This window comes from Arachis ipaensis, chromosome B08 (assembly GCF_000816755.2).
Source record: "Arachis ipaensis cultivar K30076 chromosome B08, Araip1.1, whole genome shotgun sequence".
Classification (NCBI taxonomy): Eukaryota; Viridiplantae; Streptophyta; class Magnoliopsida; order Fabales; family Fabaceae; genus Arachis; species Arachis ipaensis.
Window position 1 is genome coordinate 119,586,533 of NC_029792.2, and position 16,033 is coordinate 119,602,565.

A 16,033-nucleotide genomic window follows, 5' to 3' on the forward strand; every position below is an offset into this window, starting at 1 on the left:
GTGGCTGACCAGTACTGTCAATCTTTTGCCGATGCTTCTTTGGCGAATGAAGTCGGTGAGATGGCTATTGGTCAGTATATGCAGGTAATATCGTGCTTTTATATTGGTAATCTACTTTAATTTGTATATTTTATATACCTTGTGGTTATCATGTTTTGTAGGTTGTTGGTCTTAGGCTAGCGAGCTTAGGGCGTAGTCAAGAATTGAGGCATAAAAAGCTGGCAGGTGAAAAAGCGGAATGTGTTGTGTATAAAGAATAGTTAATTAAGAGTAAGGGTATTGCTGCCGGGTTACAAAGTCGGTTGACCGAAACTGAGAAGCAGTTGAAGGAAACAAAAGATAATTATGCTAAGGATGTGGAAGATTGGAAGAAAAAGGAAGCTGATCTAGCGAGCATGGAATCTCGGTTAATTGAGGTTACTGCTCAGCTTAAAGAGCTGGAGAAAAAGAAAGGTGATGAAATATTGGACTCTTTTGTTGAGGGTTTTGAGAGAGCATGCTTACAGGCGAAGTTCTTGGTTCCGGATGCTGATCTTTCTGAGATGGATCCTGCGAAGATTGTTCGTGATGGGAAGATGGTCGAGGATGATGGGGAGGCCGAAGGCGAGGCCGAGATTGTTTAATATTCCTTCTGTTGTTTTGTAAAAGCAGTAATTTAAGGGAACTTTTTGAGCTTTTTTGGATATGTTGTTGGAACTTGTTTAAGGGTTTAAAGTTTGTGACACTTGCTATTGACGCTGATGGAATATCTTGATTTTGTTTACATATCAGTGGCTGGAATGGCTTTTTGTTTATAGAAGCCTTTTGCTTGTTTGATTAGAATTTCTGAACAGAATATTCTCTCGTATGTTAGTAGCGCCGAGTTATTTTGGTTTGAAATTGTTCGTCATTTTGGGTGTCGATAGTAGACAAATTTGTAGTTATGCTTTAAATTATTAAAGCAAAATGGTGATAGATGCGCATAGCTCATATATATTTGAAGATGAACTTGATTGATTAAATTGATGAACCTTTGAGTACAAAGGTGCAGGTAGGCTGGTCTCGTTAAAACCTCTCCAAGCAAAACTCTTTTTTGGGAAAAATCTTGGTAGTAAGAAAAAGAGTACAAGCCTGTCCCCGACTTTTAACTATAGAATTTCTTTAGGGAGGACACATTCCAAGTATTAGGTAGGATTGTACCATTTATTGATTCTAGTCTATATGCTCCGTTGCCGAGGACTTGTGTGACTCGGTATGGGCCCTCCCAGTTTGCGGCGAGCTTTCCGTGGGATGGTGGTCTTCGTGCAACTTCTGTCTTTCGAAGGACTAAATCTCCTTTTTCAAATGATCGACTCCTTACCGATTTATTGTATCACCGAGATAATATTTGTTGTGCCGCGCATTGTCTGAGCGTGGCTATATCCCTTATTTCTTTGATGTTGTCTAGCTCGGCTCGCCAAGCTTCATCTTGGATTCCGAGCTGTGTTCTGATTGAGCTTTGGGAGATTTCCAGTGGTATCATGGCTTCAGAGCCATATACGAGTCGGAATGGTGTCTCCTTGGTTGATGACTGAGGAGTTGTATTGTATCCCCAAAGGACTTCAGGTATGAGCTCGGCCCAGAACCCTTTAGCGTTGTCTAATTTCTTCTTAAGGCGTGCAAGATGAATTTATTTGCTGCTTCTGCTAGTCTGTTTGTCTGAGGATGTTCAACGGAGGCAAAGTGTTGTTTGATTTTAAGGTTCTGCAAAAAAGATTGAAATTTCTGATCGGCAAACTGGCGACCATTGTTAGTGATGATATGGTGAGGAATGCCAAAACGGCAAATAATATTTTTCTAAACGAAAGAGATCATTTGTTGGGATGTAATCTTAGCCAAAGGTTGGGCCTCGACCCATTTTGAGAAATAATCAATTGCGACAACAAGAAATTTTACCTAACCTGGTGCCGTGGGGAACGGACCGAGTATGTATAACCCCCATTGGTTGAAGGGCCATGTGACATCGGAATGATGCATATCTTCGGCAGGAATATGGATGATCGAGGCGTGCTTCTGGCAATTGGCACAGGTTCGAACCTTGTTTTCGCTGTCATGTTTGAGAGATGGCCAAAAGAAGCCAGCACGGAGGATTTTGGAGGCTAAGCTCCGAGCTCCTGTATGTGTTCCGCAAATACCCTCATGGGCTTCGGACAATGCTATGTCGGCCTCGGCTTTGCTAAGGCATTTTAGCAGTGGGCGAGTGAATCCTCGTCTGTATAAGGTTCCGTTGAGTAATGTGAAAAAACTTGCTTGTTTTCGGAACCTTTTTACATTATCTGTGGTATCTGGTACACGGTCTGTTTGGAGATAAGCTATGAAATCTGTTCGCCAATCTCTTTCCTGTGTAACACTTAGCACCTCTGTTAGATTAACACTTGGAGATGTTATAGTAAATTGATGTAATGTAGACATGTCGGACTGGGTGCTGCCGAGCTTGGATAAAATGTCGGCCCTTTGGTTTTGTTCTCTTGGTATGTGTTGTATTTCAAATGTTGAAAATTTTGAGATTAAATCTTTAACTAACAGTAAATATTTAGATAGAAGAGGATCTCTTACTTGAAACAGGTCGTTTACCTGTTGAACAACCAATAGTGAGTCACAGTATACCATTATAGTGGATATATGGAGGTCTAAACAAAGTCGGAGTCCTGCGACTAGGGCTTCATATTCTGACTGATTGTTGCTAGCTTTAAAAGATAAGTGTAAGGAATGCTCAAGGATGGAACCATCGTCGGCCTCCAGTCGTATTCCAGCACCACATCCTTCCTTGTTGGATGAGCCGTCTATGTATAAGCTCCATTGTTTTGTGTGGTCTTCTTCTGAGGGTATGGTAAGTTCTGCAATAAAATCGGCCAAAATTGTGACTTGATCGGCCCTCTTGACTGGTATCTGATGTCGAACTCCGATAATTCGATCGACCACTTTATAAGTCTCCCTGCAATGTCTGGCTTGTGTAACACTTGTCGCAATGGGTGATCTATTTTGACATTGATGACATGACTCTGGAAATAAGGTCGGAGTCTTCTTGCTGAAAATACTAATGCTAAGGCCAGCTTCTCTATTCTCGGATAATTAAGCTCGGCGTGGTAGAGCGTTTTGCTGACGAAGTATACTGGATACTGAGTTTTGTTCCTTTCTGTGACAAGAGCAGAGCTTATCGCCCAATCAGTAACTGATAAATACAAAAATAAGTCTTCCTCTTGAAGGGGTTTTTGTAAAATCGGCGGTTGTGAGAGAGTTGCTTTAAGTGTGCTAAAAGCTCTTTCACAATCGTCGGTCCATTGAAATCGGGTTTTCTTTTTTATTGTTTGGAAAAAAGGACTAGACTTTGAAGCTAAACATGGTACAAATCTTGATAGTGCAGCAAGCCTTCCTGTGAGGCGTTGTACTTCTTTTATTGTTTTCGGGCTCGTCATATCCACAACTGCTCGGCATTTGTCAGGGTTTGCCTCAATGCCCTTGTTTGTTAATAAAAACCCCAAGAACTTACCACCTTGTATTGTGAAAGCGCATTTTTCCGGGTTCAGACGCATATTGTAGTGGCGTATTTGGCCGAATATCTCTGTTAAGTCGTCAATATGGTTCCGGCCGACCTTTGTCTTGGCGACCATGTCATCCACGTAAACCTCTATGTTTCTACCGATCTGTTTGGCAAAAACCTTATCCATAAGATGCTGGTAAGTTGCTCATGCATTCTTTAGTCCAAAAGGCATAACCTTATAGCAGTAGTTGCCGAAGTCAGTAATAAATGCTATTTTACTTTGATCGGAGGGGTGCATAAGGATTTGGTTGTACCCCGAATAGGCATCCATGAAACTTAAGGTAGCGTAACCGGAAGCGTTATCTACCAGAGTGTCTATGGATGGTAAATGATAAGAATCCTTTGGGCATGCTTTGTTTAAGTCAGTAAAATCGACGCACATGCGCCACTTACCGTTTTGTTTCCTTACCATAACCACATTGGCCAGCCAGGTGGTGAATCTGATCTCTTTGATGAATTCTGCATTGATTAGCTTTTGCGTTTCTTCTAATGATGCTCTTCTTTTTTGATCGCCAAGTTTCCTTTTCTTTTGCTGCACAGGTCGTGCAGATGGGTTTATAGCTAATTTATGGCTGATGATCTGTGGATCGATGCCGGGCATATCAGAAGGCGTCCATGCAAATAAGTCGGCTTGTTTTTGTAGGAAGGTGGTGATGGCTTGTAGCTCCTCTGCACTTACTGACGTACCTACAAAGGTGATTTGTTAGGATCATTGTTAAAATACACTTTCTGTAAGTCATCGGATGGAGTAGGTCTTTCTCGGTAGTCGGCTCTTGGATCCAGGTCGGCTAATGCTGAGCTATTGTTGGTAAGGTTGACATTGTTGACTTGTTGTTTCCAATGATTTTGGAACTTCATGCCGATGTTGTAACAATGCCGAGCTTCTTTATAATCTCCATGGATTGTGACAACATGATCGTCCTGAGGGGTCGAACTTGTTTAAGAAAGGTCGGCCAAGTATAAGATTATATGGACTGAAGCAATCTACTACTAAATATTGAATATCACATATTTTTGAAAGAGGATGCTCACCCAGTATGGTTTGTAACCACACTGACCCTAATATTGGAACTCGTTCACCCGAGAAACTGACGAGATCTCTCCCTGTTGACTGGAGAATGTTGTTGCTAAGCTTCATTTTTTGAAATGTCAAGTAGAACAGGACGTCGGCACTGCTCCCAGGATCTAGAAGTACCTTCTTGACCAAAAGGTCTCCTACCTGAAGAGTGATCACCACAGGATCATCTAGGTTTTGTAATGTAGAATTAAAGTCTGCTTGTGTAAATGTGACTTGTGCGAGTTGTGTTGTGTCTTTGGCTTCGCTCTGTGGGCCATCTAATGAGCATATTGTTCGGAATGATCTTTTTCTTGCCAAGCTTGAGGATCCTCCACTGGCGTATCCTCCTGAAATACAATTGATTATTTCTCGAGGCTTTTCATTACTGCCCGACGTTACCTTTTCTTTGCCTCGGTGCGGTTGTTCGGGTAAATCATTGGTTGTAGACATCGTTGTATGTTTTTGGATGTGACCTCCAATATACTTGTCAAGGTGGCCTTGCCGAGCCAGTCTTTTCAAAAGGTCTTTGGCCACCACACAGTCGTCAGTAGTGTGGCCGTGCTTTTGGTGGAATGCACAATATTTGGATTTATCCGCGTTTTTAGTATCTTGATAGGTACCAGCCTTTCTCGGTGGCTTGATCAATTTTGAATTCAGGATTTCTTTTATTATGTCCTCTCGCCTAGTGTTGAACTCCGTATAAGAATCAAACCGAGGGGTTAGTTTAAAACTTTGCTTACTGCTCGGAGTCTTATGTTCATCTCTGTAACTCGTTTTGTCCGACTTTCGAGCTTGTATGAGCTCCTCGATATCGATTTGGCCTTTGGCTTTCTCGCGGAACTCGGCAAGAGTCTTTGGCTTGGCTACCGCGATGGTTTCTTGGAACTTCCCTGGTCGGAGTCCGCTTTTGATTGCGTGGAGATGGACCTCGGGGTGAAGGTCTGGTATGCTTATGGCGATCTTCGTAAAACGGGTCATGTAATCCTTCAGGCTTTCATTTTGTCCTTGCTTGATTGTATTAAGATAATCCGAGTCATGCAAATAAATTGCAGATCCGGCGAAATACTCTTCAAATAGCTTGGCTAGTTGTTGAAATCGTGAAATGGAACCTGCAGGCAAAGCACACAACCAATCAAGTGCAGGACCGTCTAAATAATTCGGAAAATAACGGCATAAAACAGTATCTGATGCACCGTTAACGATCATTATTGATCGGAATTTTTTGAGAAATTTCTTCGGGTCTCCAAGCCCATCATAAGGCGTGAGGGTCAGCGGGAGGGCGAATCTTTTTGGTAGCTCGAAGTTCATCACTTCTGGCGTGAAAGGTCTTACGAGTTCATCAGACTCTTCGTTTTCATCTTCAGGCTGGACTCCCTCAGCTCGGATGGTGTCCGAGACGTGAGAGGGTTCAGAATGATGCTCATTATCTTTTAATTGCCGGTGATGAGTGTTGTCATTTTCTATCCGGACATGATTCAGTTCAGCGATTTGGGCAGCCATTATTTGATTTTCGTCGGCCATCCGTTGATTAGCTTGCTGTAGCTCGGTTACCATCCGCATAAGCTCGGATATGGAAGGGGGTGGTACGTTAGCCATGGGTGTAAGCGAAGGTAATGGGACCAAAAAGAAAGAATTGATTTCTTCGGCCCCATGGTGGGCGCCGATTGATCTTGCCTGTGAAATAGATCGGCTTCAACTATCCGGTGATGGCCGAGCTATAACCTCGGAGGCTGAGCGTCTAACACTTGAGTCCGAACTTTTCTTTTCGTTGCAGCGTGAGTGTACGAGCAATGAAGAGGGGGAGTGTACCTGCAAAGGCACGCCAAATCTTAAGTCAGTATATTGTCCTATTCGAACTTAATCCAGAAGAAATGCTTTACCTTGCTTTATATGATGAATTCTTCGTCCGTTACATTCTCGGCATTAATCGTCGGTTTTTGGAATGACTGATATTAAATTTACTTCAAAAATACATATTAAAAATAGGATAAAGTATATTTTTTGTCCCTAAAATTTGATAAAAGTTTCAAAAATATCTTTAAATTTTATTTTGTTTCAATTTTGTCATAGAAATGTTCGATTTGCATCAACTATACTCCTAACGACTAATTTTTTAAAAAATTTGAGACCAATTCAACAACAATTTTATAACAACCCTCAACTCCTGCAAATCATGCATAATTTTCATGTATTATTGTTACATTAGTCTTAAATTTTTTGAAAATTTAACTGTGAAGAGTATATTTGATGCAAATAAAAAAATTTTGGAATAAAATTAAAACAAAATAAAACTTATGAATATTTTTAAAATTTTCGCCAAACTTTAAAAATAAAAAATATACTTTATCCTTAAAAATAAGACTGATTACACTGATACGCGATCAAGATTTTGAATACAAGATTAAGATTAACCGGCAAAACGGTTGAACCCGACCGTTTTCTGAAAGGTGTGGCTCGCTCTTCTGCTAGTCAAAACGGCGCCGTTTTATGTGAAAAAAAAAGCCACCGAGTAGACCAAAGGCAACCCTGAACCCTATCAGAGCAATCACCACCAGAAGCCCTAGCCGCCACCGTCTCCATCACTGATCTCCTCTCCTTGGCTAGAGGGTGCCGTCGCCGCCGGGATTGTGATAGAAAGCGTGCCGTCGTCGCCAAAAGTGGTCTCTATCGATCAGCCCTCTTCTCTCCGTCGCGCTCGGAGTTCTTCTCCTCGCCGTCGCGTCTCTCTTCAAGCTCTCTGTTTCTCTCCGAGCTCACTCTGTCTCTGTCTTATCAGTCTCATTGAGAGCTGCACAAGCATTAGATTTGGATTTGGTATTAAATTTGGATATATTCGTAATCTTAATAAGGGTCACTTCTTAGGATTATGAGAAATCCAATAGATTTCGTTTGTGTGTTCTTGTGTTAGGATTAGTCTCCAAATATTCCCTATGGAAGCTATGAAATATGAAATAGAAATTGCTTCCAATTTTCATGCTTTTTGTCCTGATATAATATAATTGCTTTGTGCTACCGCTGCTGCTACTTCCATCATTCCAATCAAGAGCATGTGCTTTGTTTTGATGTCAAAAATAGTAAATGGCATGTTCTTACTTCTTGGTTGGCATGTAGTTTTTATTCTTCCAAATATGTAAATATGATTCTGTTTTGTGGGGTGAATTTTATTTATTTATTTTTATTAATGCTTCTGAGGTGATCAGGGCTGATTTGATTCTACTAATTTTGAACACTAGGTTTGAATTAGGATTTTTGTTTAGCAGATGTTAATTAGCCTTGGAAGTTGAGGCATCCTTTGATTTTAGTGCTACATCTTCAATTCAACTCAATGCGCCAAATTGTTTATGTTGGAATTTTTTCTGATTCTAAGTTGTTTATGCTATGATTCTAATTCTGAATTGTTTATGCTGATTTTTCTGATTTGTTGATTCTGGTTGTTGATTTTTCTGATTTGAGTTGTTGATGGTGGTGTGGTGCAGTGCTTCACTGCATTGTTTATGTTGGAATTTTCTCTGAATTGTTGTTTATGCTGATTTTTTTTATTCTGAGTTGTTTATGCTGATTTTTCTGATTCCGATTTGTCATTTATGCGCATTTTGATTTTTATTAGTTATAAATTTTAATGTTTGAAGATGTTTGTGAACTTTTAATGATAAATTATGGATAATTTATTAGGTAAAATTGTAAAATTTTGAATTTTATCAACTTAAAAATCATTAAATTTAAATATTTAAAATTATATATTAATTTTTTAATAATTATATTTTATATTTTATTTTAAGCACGTCCCGGAGCTGGTCGTCGATGTCGTCTTCTTGTTTCGAGCCTCGCCGTCAGCAGCTGATTTGGTGAGTTCTAACAAATTCCTCTTTTCTTTCTTGCTTAATTTTGTTGTTGTAATTCATCTTTACACCTTGATTTTGTTGCTGAAAGTTGAATATTTTGCTGAAAATATCACTGGGCTAATTTTTTTGTTGCTGAAAATCATCACTGAGTGGAATTGTTTACTGATTATCATCACCAAATCTTGAATCTGTTGCTGTCTTGTTAAAAAAATCACCTAGCTAAATTTTTTGTTGCTGTAATTCATTAATGCACCTTGACTTTGTTGCTAAAAGTTGAATTTGTTGCTGAAAATATCACTGAACTATTTTTTTTTTGGCTGAAAATCATCATTGAGTTGAATTACTGATTATCATCACTGAAGGTTGTCTGTTGTTGTTTTGCTGAAATAATCACTTAGCTGAATTTTTTGTTGCTGTAAATCTGTAAATCATCTTTTGAGCTTAATCTCTTGTTACTAAAAATTATCATATTTGAATTTGTTGTTGAAAATTAGGTTCATGTTCTCTGCAAGTCAGAATAAAATTGTTCAGTTAAATTGTTGTTCCCACTCTCTATTTTTTTTTTGCTAGAATTTTAAAAATGTCTTAATCACAACTCGGTTCCTATTATAAATTATTCTTGGTATTGATTTGTAAAAAATACACAAATGTAGATATAGATGCAAATCAAAATGAAGGAAATGTTGGTCCAGCTTCAAATTTGTCCTATGAAGATATAGATGCCAACTTTGAGATCACTCCTTGAATTTGATTTACTGATTGTGTTATTTTTTGTTCTCTCTCTTGTTCATTTAAATTGAGAAAGTATTTTGTACCAGGAACTAGATTGTTATTAATATGTTTGACATGCATTTTAAGTTTTAACTTTTGATTTTAATTTTATTTTTATAATTATGACCGGGTCAATTACCGGTTCGGTTCTGATAACTATGTTTGTGCCACTCTGAGTGCGCAGAGAAATGCTGGGGAGAGGCTAATATGGCACTTGGGAACAGTACTGCTAAGTTATCGGAACTCCCTCTGAGTGTCGGGACCTCTTACTTGTGCACAACTGCTTCGCACTCTTATCAACTTAGCATTCTGAGGCCTTTCTGTGTCTCTGCCACCTACCCAACCCACTCCCAACCCAAACCTTCCAATAAAGTCACCTCATCTGACAGTTGGCTCACCAAGTGGCCTCCCGCTAACCCTAATTCTTCCCGATTCCCCAACCCCAAACCCTCACCACGTTTCCCCCAACCGGCCGCCGATGACCTCTTTGACCCCGACGACTCTCACTTCTTGCGGAATGACAACAACCCTTGCAACGCAATCGACAGAGTCGTTATCCGCTTGCGAAATTTACGATTAGCCTCCTACAACGACGATAACGTGGAAGCACCCGGAGGTTTAAGTCGCTTGCTACGCCGAGACTGGGTTCGTTCTGATACCGCATTGGCTGAGGATGAAGCTAACGACATGCTTCTGCCATGGGATAGAGATGGTGAGGATGAGAAGGAAGCTGTGGAGATAGAGAATAAGGTGATGCAGAAGAGGAAGGTGAAGCCGCCAACTTTGGCGGAATTGAATCTTGAGGAGGAGGAGCGGGCGCGGTTGCGAAGATTGGGGATGCAACTGAAGGAGAAGGTGAATGTGGCCAAAGCTGGGCTCACGCAGGCTGTGCTGGACAAGATTCATGATCAGTGGAGGAAGAAGGAAGTTGTTAGGCTCAAGTTCCATGAGCTTCTTGCCAGAGATATGAAGACTGCTCATGAAATTGTTGAGGTTTCTTGCTTCCGCTTTCACTTATTCTTATTTTGTTCTTGATTTCAATAGCATTTTTGTTTAGAGAACTTATGAACTGAAATCTTGTAGCATTTTGCAGCGCAGAACAAGAGGGTTAGTTATATGGAGGTCAGGAAGTGTTATGCTGGTGTTTCGTGGGAAAAACTATGAAGGACCAACACCTGCATCTTTGGAAAGGAGTGAGCCGGTTATGATGAATCAAGAACAGCTTGCGAACATGACGCCAGAGGAAGAAGAGTTTGACAGGATGCTTGGTGGTTTAGGTCCTCGTTTTGTCGAATGGTGGGGCACGGGAATACTTCCTATTGATGCGGATTTACTTCCTCCTACTGTACCTGGATATAAGACTCCCCTTAGACTTCTTCCAACTGGAATGCCTCCGAGACTAACAGATGCAGAGCTGACGAATATGAGGAAACTTTCCAAAGCTCTTCCTTGTCATTTTGCTCTAGGTAATGTTATTCTACTACGGTAATGTATTAAATCATTGTCCTTTTACTTATATGGATCTTTTGTTGAACCTTGTAAAGGTAGAAATCGAAATCTCCAAGGTCTTGCAGTTGCTATTCTGAAGCTATGGGAAAAAAGCTTAGTTGTGAAGATTGCTGTTAAGCGTGGTATCCTGAATACAAACAATGAACTAATGGCTGGGGAGCTAAAGGTATGTTATCTGTAGCTTCGGTTATAGCCCTAGTCATTGTTCAATGGAGCATGATGATAAATCTTGTTTTTCTTTCCTGGTTCAGAAATTAACAGGAGGCACCTTGCTGATAAGAAATAAATATTTCATTGTAATATATCGCGGGAAGGACTTTGTCCCGACTAGTGTCGCTGCTGTTTTAGCTGAAAGACAAGAAATGACGAAACAAGTAGTAGATGATGAGGAGAAAGCACGGCACAGAGCCATTGATGTAACTCAATCAGGGACAGATGAAGCAACGACTCAAGCAGGATCATTGGCTGAGTTCTATGAAGCTCAGACACGCTGGGGAAAGGATATATCTGCTGAAGAACGTGAGAAGATGATCAAAGAGTCTGCAAAAGCTAAGAATGTTAAGCTTTTCAGAAAAGTTGAACGTAAACTGGTTCTTGTAAGTCTCTAATCCTTTTCATTGTTGAAGATTATATGCTCGAGTTTTTTTATTTTTCATTTATTTATGATTATTGGTAGTGATCTTGTTCTTCTTATTATTATTATCATTACAACTCTAATTCTGAACAGGCCAAGACCAAAAAAATTAGAGCAGAAAATCTTTTATCCAAGGTAGAAGCTTCCTTGGTTCCAGCTGATCCTGATTGTGATCAGGAAACAATATCAGAAGAAGAGCGTGCTATGTTCCGCAGGGTTGGTTTAATTATGAAGCCGTACTTGCCACTTGGTGGGTAATTTTCAGCTGTTTTGAAAGTTGCTATATTATAATGGTGCATTACCTAACAACTATTAATGATAATCTTCAGGTATACGTGGAGTTTTTGATGGTGTCATTGAGAATATGCATTTGCATTGGAGACATCGTGAGCTTGTTAAATTAATAACAAAACAAAAGACCTTTGCTTTTGTTGAGGACACAGCTAGATTACTGGAATATGAGAGTGGTGGAATACTAGTTTCGATAGATAGACTTCCAAAAGGATTTTGTCTTATTTACTACCGTGGGAAGAATTATAGGCGTCCCGTTACCATAAAGCCAAGAAACCTTCTAACAAAGGCAAAGGCACTAAAGCGGTCAATTGCCATGCAACGTCATGAGGTTCCAAATTTTTATGTCAATGGCAAATCTGTATATTTCCTTCTATATACTATATCTTTTGTGTCTCAAAATTGACCTTGTATGACTTGTGTAGGCACTGAGTAAGCATATTACTGAATTGGGGAGAAAAATAGAAGAAATGAAAGAGGAACTTGTAAGTGTTGACTTATCATAACTTGCATTCATCATTTGCATGCCCGGTAGATGTTACCTAATCATCAGATTTCTCTATGTATCTGGTGGTCTTGCATGTTAGCATCAGCTTTCTGTGTTTTGTATATTCAATACTCTGAATATTGTCACTTCGAATTATTCAAAGGGTTTGTCTCATGATTTGGAGCCTGAAGATAGGGGTGGAATAGAGGACCTTAACCAAATAGATCATGTCAGAATCCACCCTGGTAAGACACCCTCAAAAATATATAGTTTCTTGTAGAAGATTTATGTACTGGCTTTGGATCTTATTTTCTTACCGCATTTTTTCCGCTATTAACATCAAATTTCGTATCATCTGAAAGCTGCTGTCGAGGAGAACTGATGAAATAAAATAAAATATGGAAGATGATCTCTAGTCGAGGAGAACTGAATATTTGTTGATTGTTATTTCCAGAGTGAGCTTGAAGATTCGGACGGGGAACAAAATGACAGTGATTTTGGCAATGAGGAAGATGGTGGCTGGGATTTTGAGGATTAGAAGTTTGGAAACTTTGAAAATGATGACCATCCTCGGATGGCAGGTTTACAGAGTTGCGGTGAAGTTTCTGGATGACATGCCGTTGCATGCAGCCAGGAGACGGGTAGAGCTAGGTATCAAGTCTGCATATATGCTGAATAAAATTGCTGCGTTCCGGTTTATTCAATTTTCCAGGGAGACATGCTTAAGGAATCCATCACCAATTGAAATCTCACTGCTATCTTATTTCTTAATTCTTAGATACTGCTTACTCTCTCTCTCTCTCTCTCTCTTTGTAAATTATTACCTTGCAATATGTAAATATCCAATTTGATGAGATACAATTGTGACTGACTCGATTCCCCACGAATATCCACGGCTTTCTGAAAATATTTGAAAAAAAATTAGGATAAACAACTTAGATATAATTACAAGAACCAGAAATTCCTAGATACAATTAATCCTAAATCCGATTATAAGAACCAGAATGTCTAAACACAACTCAGATCCAATTACTAGAAGAGTCAAATATTAATTAGTAACTTGCAATGGAGGAGGTGGACGGCAGTAGTGACGCTGTTGCTGGAGATGGAGCTGAGTGGCAGCAGCCGGAGCTAGAGGTGTGGCTGGACTGTTGGAGGTAGAGCTGAGTAGTCGGGGAGCAACATTGACTTTAGGGGGTTTTTTCCCGCATCCTATTTGCTTTACTGTTTCTTGTTTCTCACTTTTGCTGCTCAGACTACTTTTGATACCAAAATGATTGAAAATTTAACTTTATTAGAGTGAGACCTGCCCATCAATTTAACTTTATTAGGGTGAAACCTGCGGGATATTTTAATTAAGTATTGTATTATTTAAAAATTAATTAAAATATATATAATTAATATTAAATTTGATATGTTTTTTATTTAAAATGTTTTATGATACAAAATTTTTTTATATTGAAGTCGTACAAAATTACATTTATATTTGTTTTTATTTTTGTATTTGTTTTAATTGATGGATTTAGTTTTTTTATGTGGTGTTTGTCCTTACATTTTCAGTTGTTGTTAGACTTGTAACTTTACTCTTATGTTCTTGTGAAAATATGTTTTTTTTAAACTGTTAATTTGTATATATTTTCTATTGTTTTTTTGTTCCATCTTTAAATATATGTTCTTCATTTGAAGATGTGTTTTAAATTCGTTTACTTTTTTTCTCCTTAATCTCTTGATTTGGTATATCATTTAGATATGATAATATTAGTATTGGTGAAGTTAGTTCCTATAATTATTGAAAAATATATCCTAAATCTTAAACCGGTTGAATCCTAAACCTAAATTTAAAATCCTAACCCTAAACCTAATATGTATACAACAAACAATAAAATCCTAATACTAAACCCTAATCCTAAACCTAACATGTGTAACATAAATCTTAAATCCTAATCCTAATCCATATATCCAAATTATTAACTCCTACCCATTAAACCAACTTAAACTTTCATATTTAATTGAACACTTCCAAACCAGTTTATACTTTTATCCAAATTTGCATTAAACATCAAACACCTCTTAAATTTCAAATTGTTACACGTTTCTTTAGTGTTTGCACCATTTAATTATCTAAGGTTTAGTATTTATAATTTTTACTGCACAGTTTGCTTTATTTATAATTATTATTACTATTTTTTTTGGTAAATAATTATTATTACTATTATTATCATTACTTATTATTCTGGGGGATTTTTTATTTTAATAAATAAATTAATTATAATAATTACTGAAATAAATAATTTAAAAAATATTTATCGAAATAAATACCCCTCTCTTATCTCGTTTACACTGTAAACGAGATATTATAGTGTAAACGAAATAGGTGTTGTTACGATGGGTAACCGGAGATGATGGGCTGGACTTGCTAGGTTGGCCCAATCGTCTGAGGAAGGAAGCCTTCGAGCGGGTCTACGCCTTGAGGGCCTCCGTCCGACTTGTGAGTATGAACGAGCGGGGGGTGGTACCTGCAAAGACACTCCGATGCCTAAGTCAGCAAGGGTGTGAGCAGGTCTAGAGAGTATTGGGCTTAGAGATACCTGAGAGGTGTCAGTGTATTTATAGTGGTGAACCAATAGCCACCGTTGGAGTAGTTCCACCTTTTAAGGGGAATAACCGTCCCTTTATCTTAGGATGGTTGAGATATGGCTCTTGAAAGTGGTTAGAGAGATTCTAGGGGCAGTTATCCTCTTGAGGGAGGGGTTTATCTGCCAGCTGATCCTCGTACCGACTTCTTTAGAGCAAGTCGTGAAGATAGCCGACTTCGTGGCATCTGGTTTGTGTAGTGTGAGGCTCAACTCTTTTGGGTTGGGCCTTTTTACTTGGATCCTGGGCCTTAGCGTTGGGCCAGGGTATGAACAGTGCCCCTACTTGAGCCCAATTTCTCTTTTAAGATTGGGTTCGAGTATTCTACTCAGGGTCGTAGCCGACCTATGAGGGAACCGACGTGATTTTGCGCAACCGACGTGACTTTTCGTGACTTTTGATTTTCACAGTTACGTCTAATCGAACGTCGCGTCCGTTAGGGGTTCGCCTAGGTATTAATTACCTTGGTAACGGTGCACCCATTAATGACTGCCCGTTTTTACCATTATGCCCCTAACGTGTTTTATAAATACTTTCCCTCTCTTTCGTTGTTTCGTTTCTGTGATTTTTCAAATTTTCTCTTCATCCGTTCGTGCAGTATTCTTGCATTTGAAGGCTTTTATCTTCTCCAACCTTATTCTCAGATAAAGGTTAGATTTTTCTTCTTTTCCTTTAACGACATGCTTTCTGTTTGCATGCTTTTATTTTTTAGATGGATAGGTTGATCCGTAGACCTCTGTTTGATTCCGTACTTCTCCCTTAGAGACCATGTTTTTTGATTTTCTCTTCTTTTTTCCTTTTGTAGGTTTTACCAACCCTTTTTCCAAAGAAAGAAAATGTCTTCTGTTGAAAGTCTTGCTCAGTGGGTTGATGTCACAGTCCTGGGGGAGGAACCTTGGGTCGACACTAATTTTCTTACTGATCTTCGCACTCGCCACCGGCTCTGCACCTCTGATGAGGATGAGCCGAAGTATGAACTACTTGCCCCGGGTCCAGAAGACCGGGTCTGTTTTGGGAGGGCTTCGGAGGCAGCCCCTCATTTCTTTTTCATGTATGAGAGCATGCTTACCCGCCTGGGCGTTTTCCTTCCCTTTTCTGACTTTGAGATAGATGTTTTACGCCACTGCCGTGTGGCACCTACCCAGCTTCATCCCAATTCCTGGAATTCCTGGGAAATTTATCAATTTGTCAGCCATGCTTTAGACTTTCCGACTTCCCTGAGGATTTTCTTTTTTCTCTTCCATATGAC

At 39.2% G+C, this 16,033-nt stretch overlaps 1 protein-coding gene across 3 annotated transcripts; it reads left to right on the forward strand.

Annotated features, from left to right (window-relative positions):
* Window positions 7,113-13,056, forward strand: LOC107613279 (CRM-domain containing factor CFM3, chloroplastic/mitochondrial). 3 transcript variants are annotated; one of them, XM_016315207.2, is made up of 11 exons: window positions 7,113-7,430; window positions 8,396-8,461; window positions 9,414-10,222; window positions 10,323-10,695; window positions 10,774-10,904; window positions 10,990-11,334; window positions 11,466-11,622; window positions 11,702-11,994; window positions 12,089-12,148; window positions 12,314-12,395; window positions 12,605-13,056. In XM_016315207.2, the coding sequence occupies exons 3-11, from the start codon at window positions 9,437-9,439 to the stop codon at window positions 12,607-12,609; spliced, it is 2,232 nt and encodes a 743-aa protein (XP_016170693.1). In that variant the 5' UTR covers window positions 7,113-7,430; window positions 8,396-8,461; window positions 9,414-9,436; the 3' UTR covers window positions 12,610-13,056. The 3 variants fall into 3 exon arrangements, with proteins under 3 accessions (XP_016170693.1, XP_020965519.1, XP_020965520.1); XM_021109860.1 differs by having other exon boundaries at window positions 12,513-12,647; XM_021109861.1 differs by lacking the exon at window positions 12,314-12,395.

What these genes read in the sequence shown, in the direction of transcription:
- LOC107613279 (XM_021109860.1), top strand. Translation starts at nt 9,437, where the DNA reads ATGGCACTTGGGAACAGTACTGCTAAGTTATCGGAACTCCCTCTGAGT. An exon ending in TAATGGCTGGGGAGCTAAAG is followed by an intron (nt 10,905 to 10,989) that starts GTATGTTATCTG and finishes TTCCTGGTTCAG; the next exon opens with AAATTAACAGGAGGCACCTT. An exon ending in TTGCCATGCAACGTCATGAG is followed by an intron (nt 11,995 to 12,088) that starts GTTCCAAATTTT and finishes TGACTTGTGTAG; the next exon opens with GCACTGAGTAAGCATATTAC.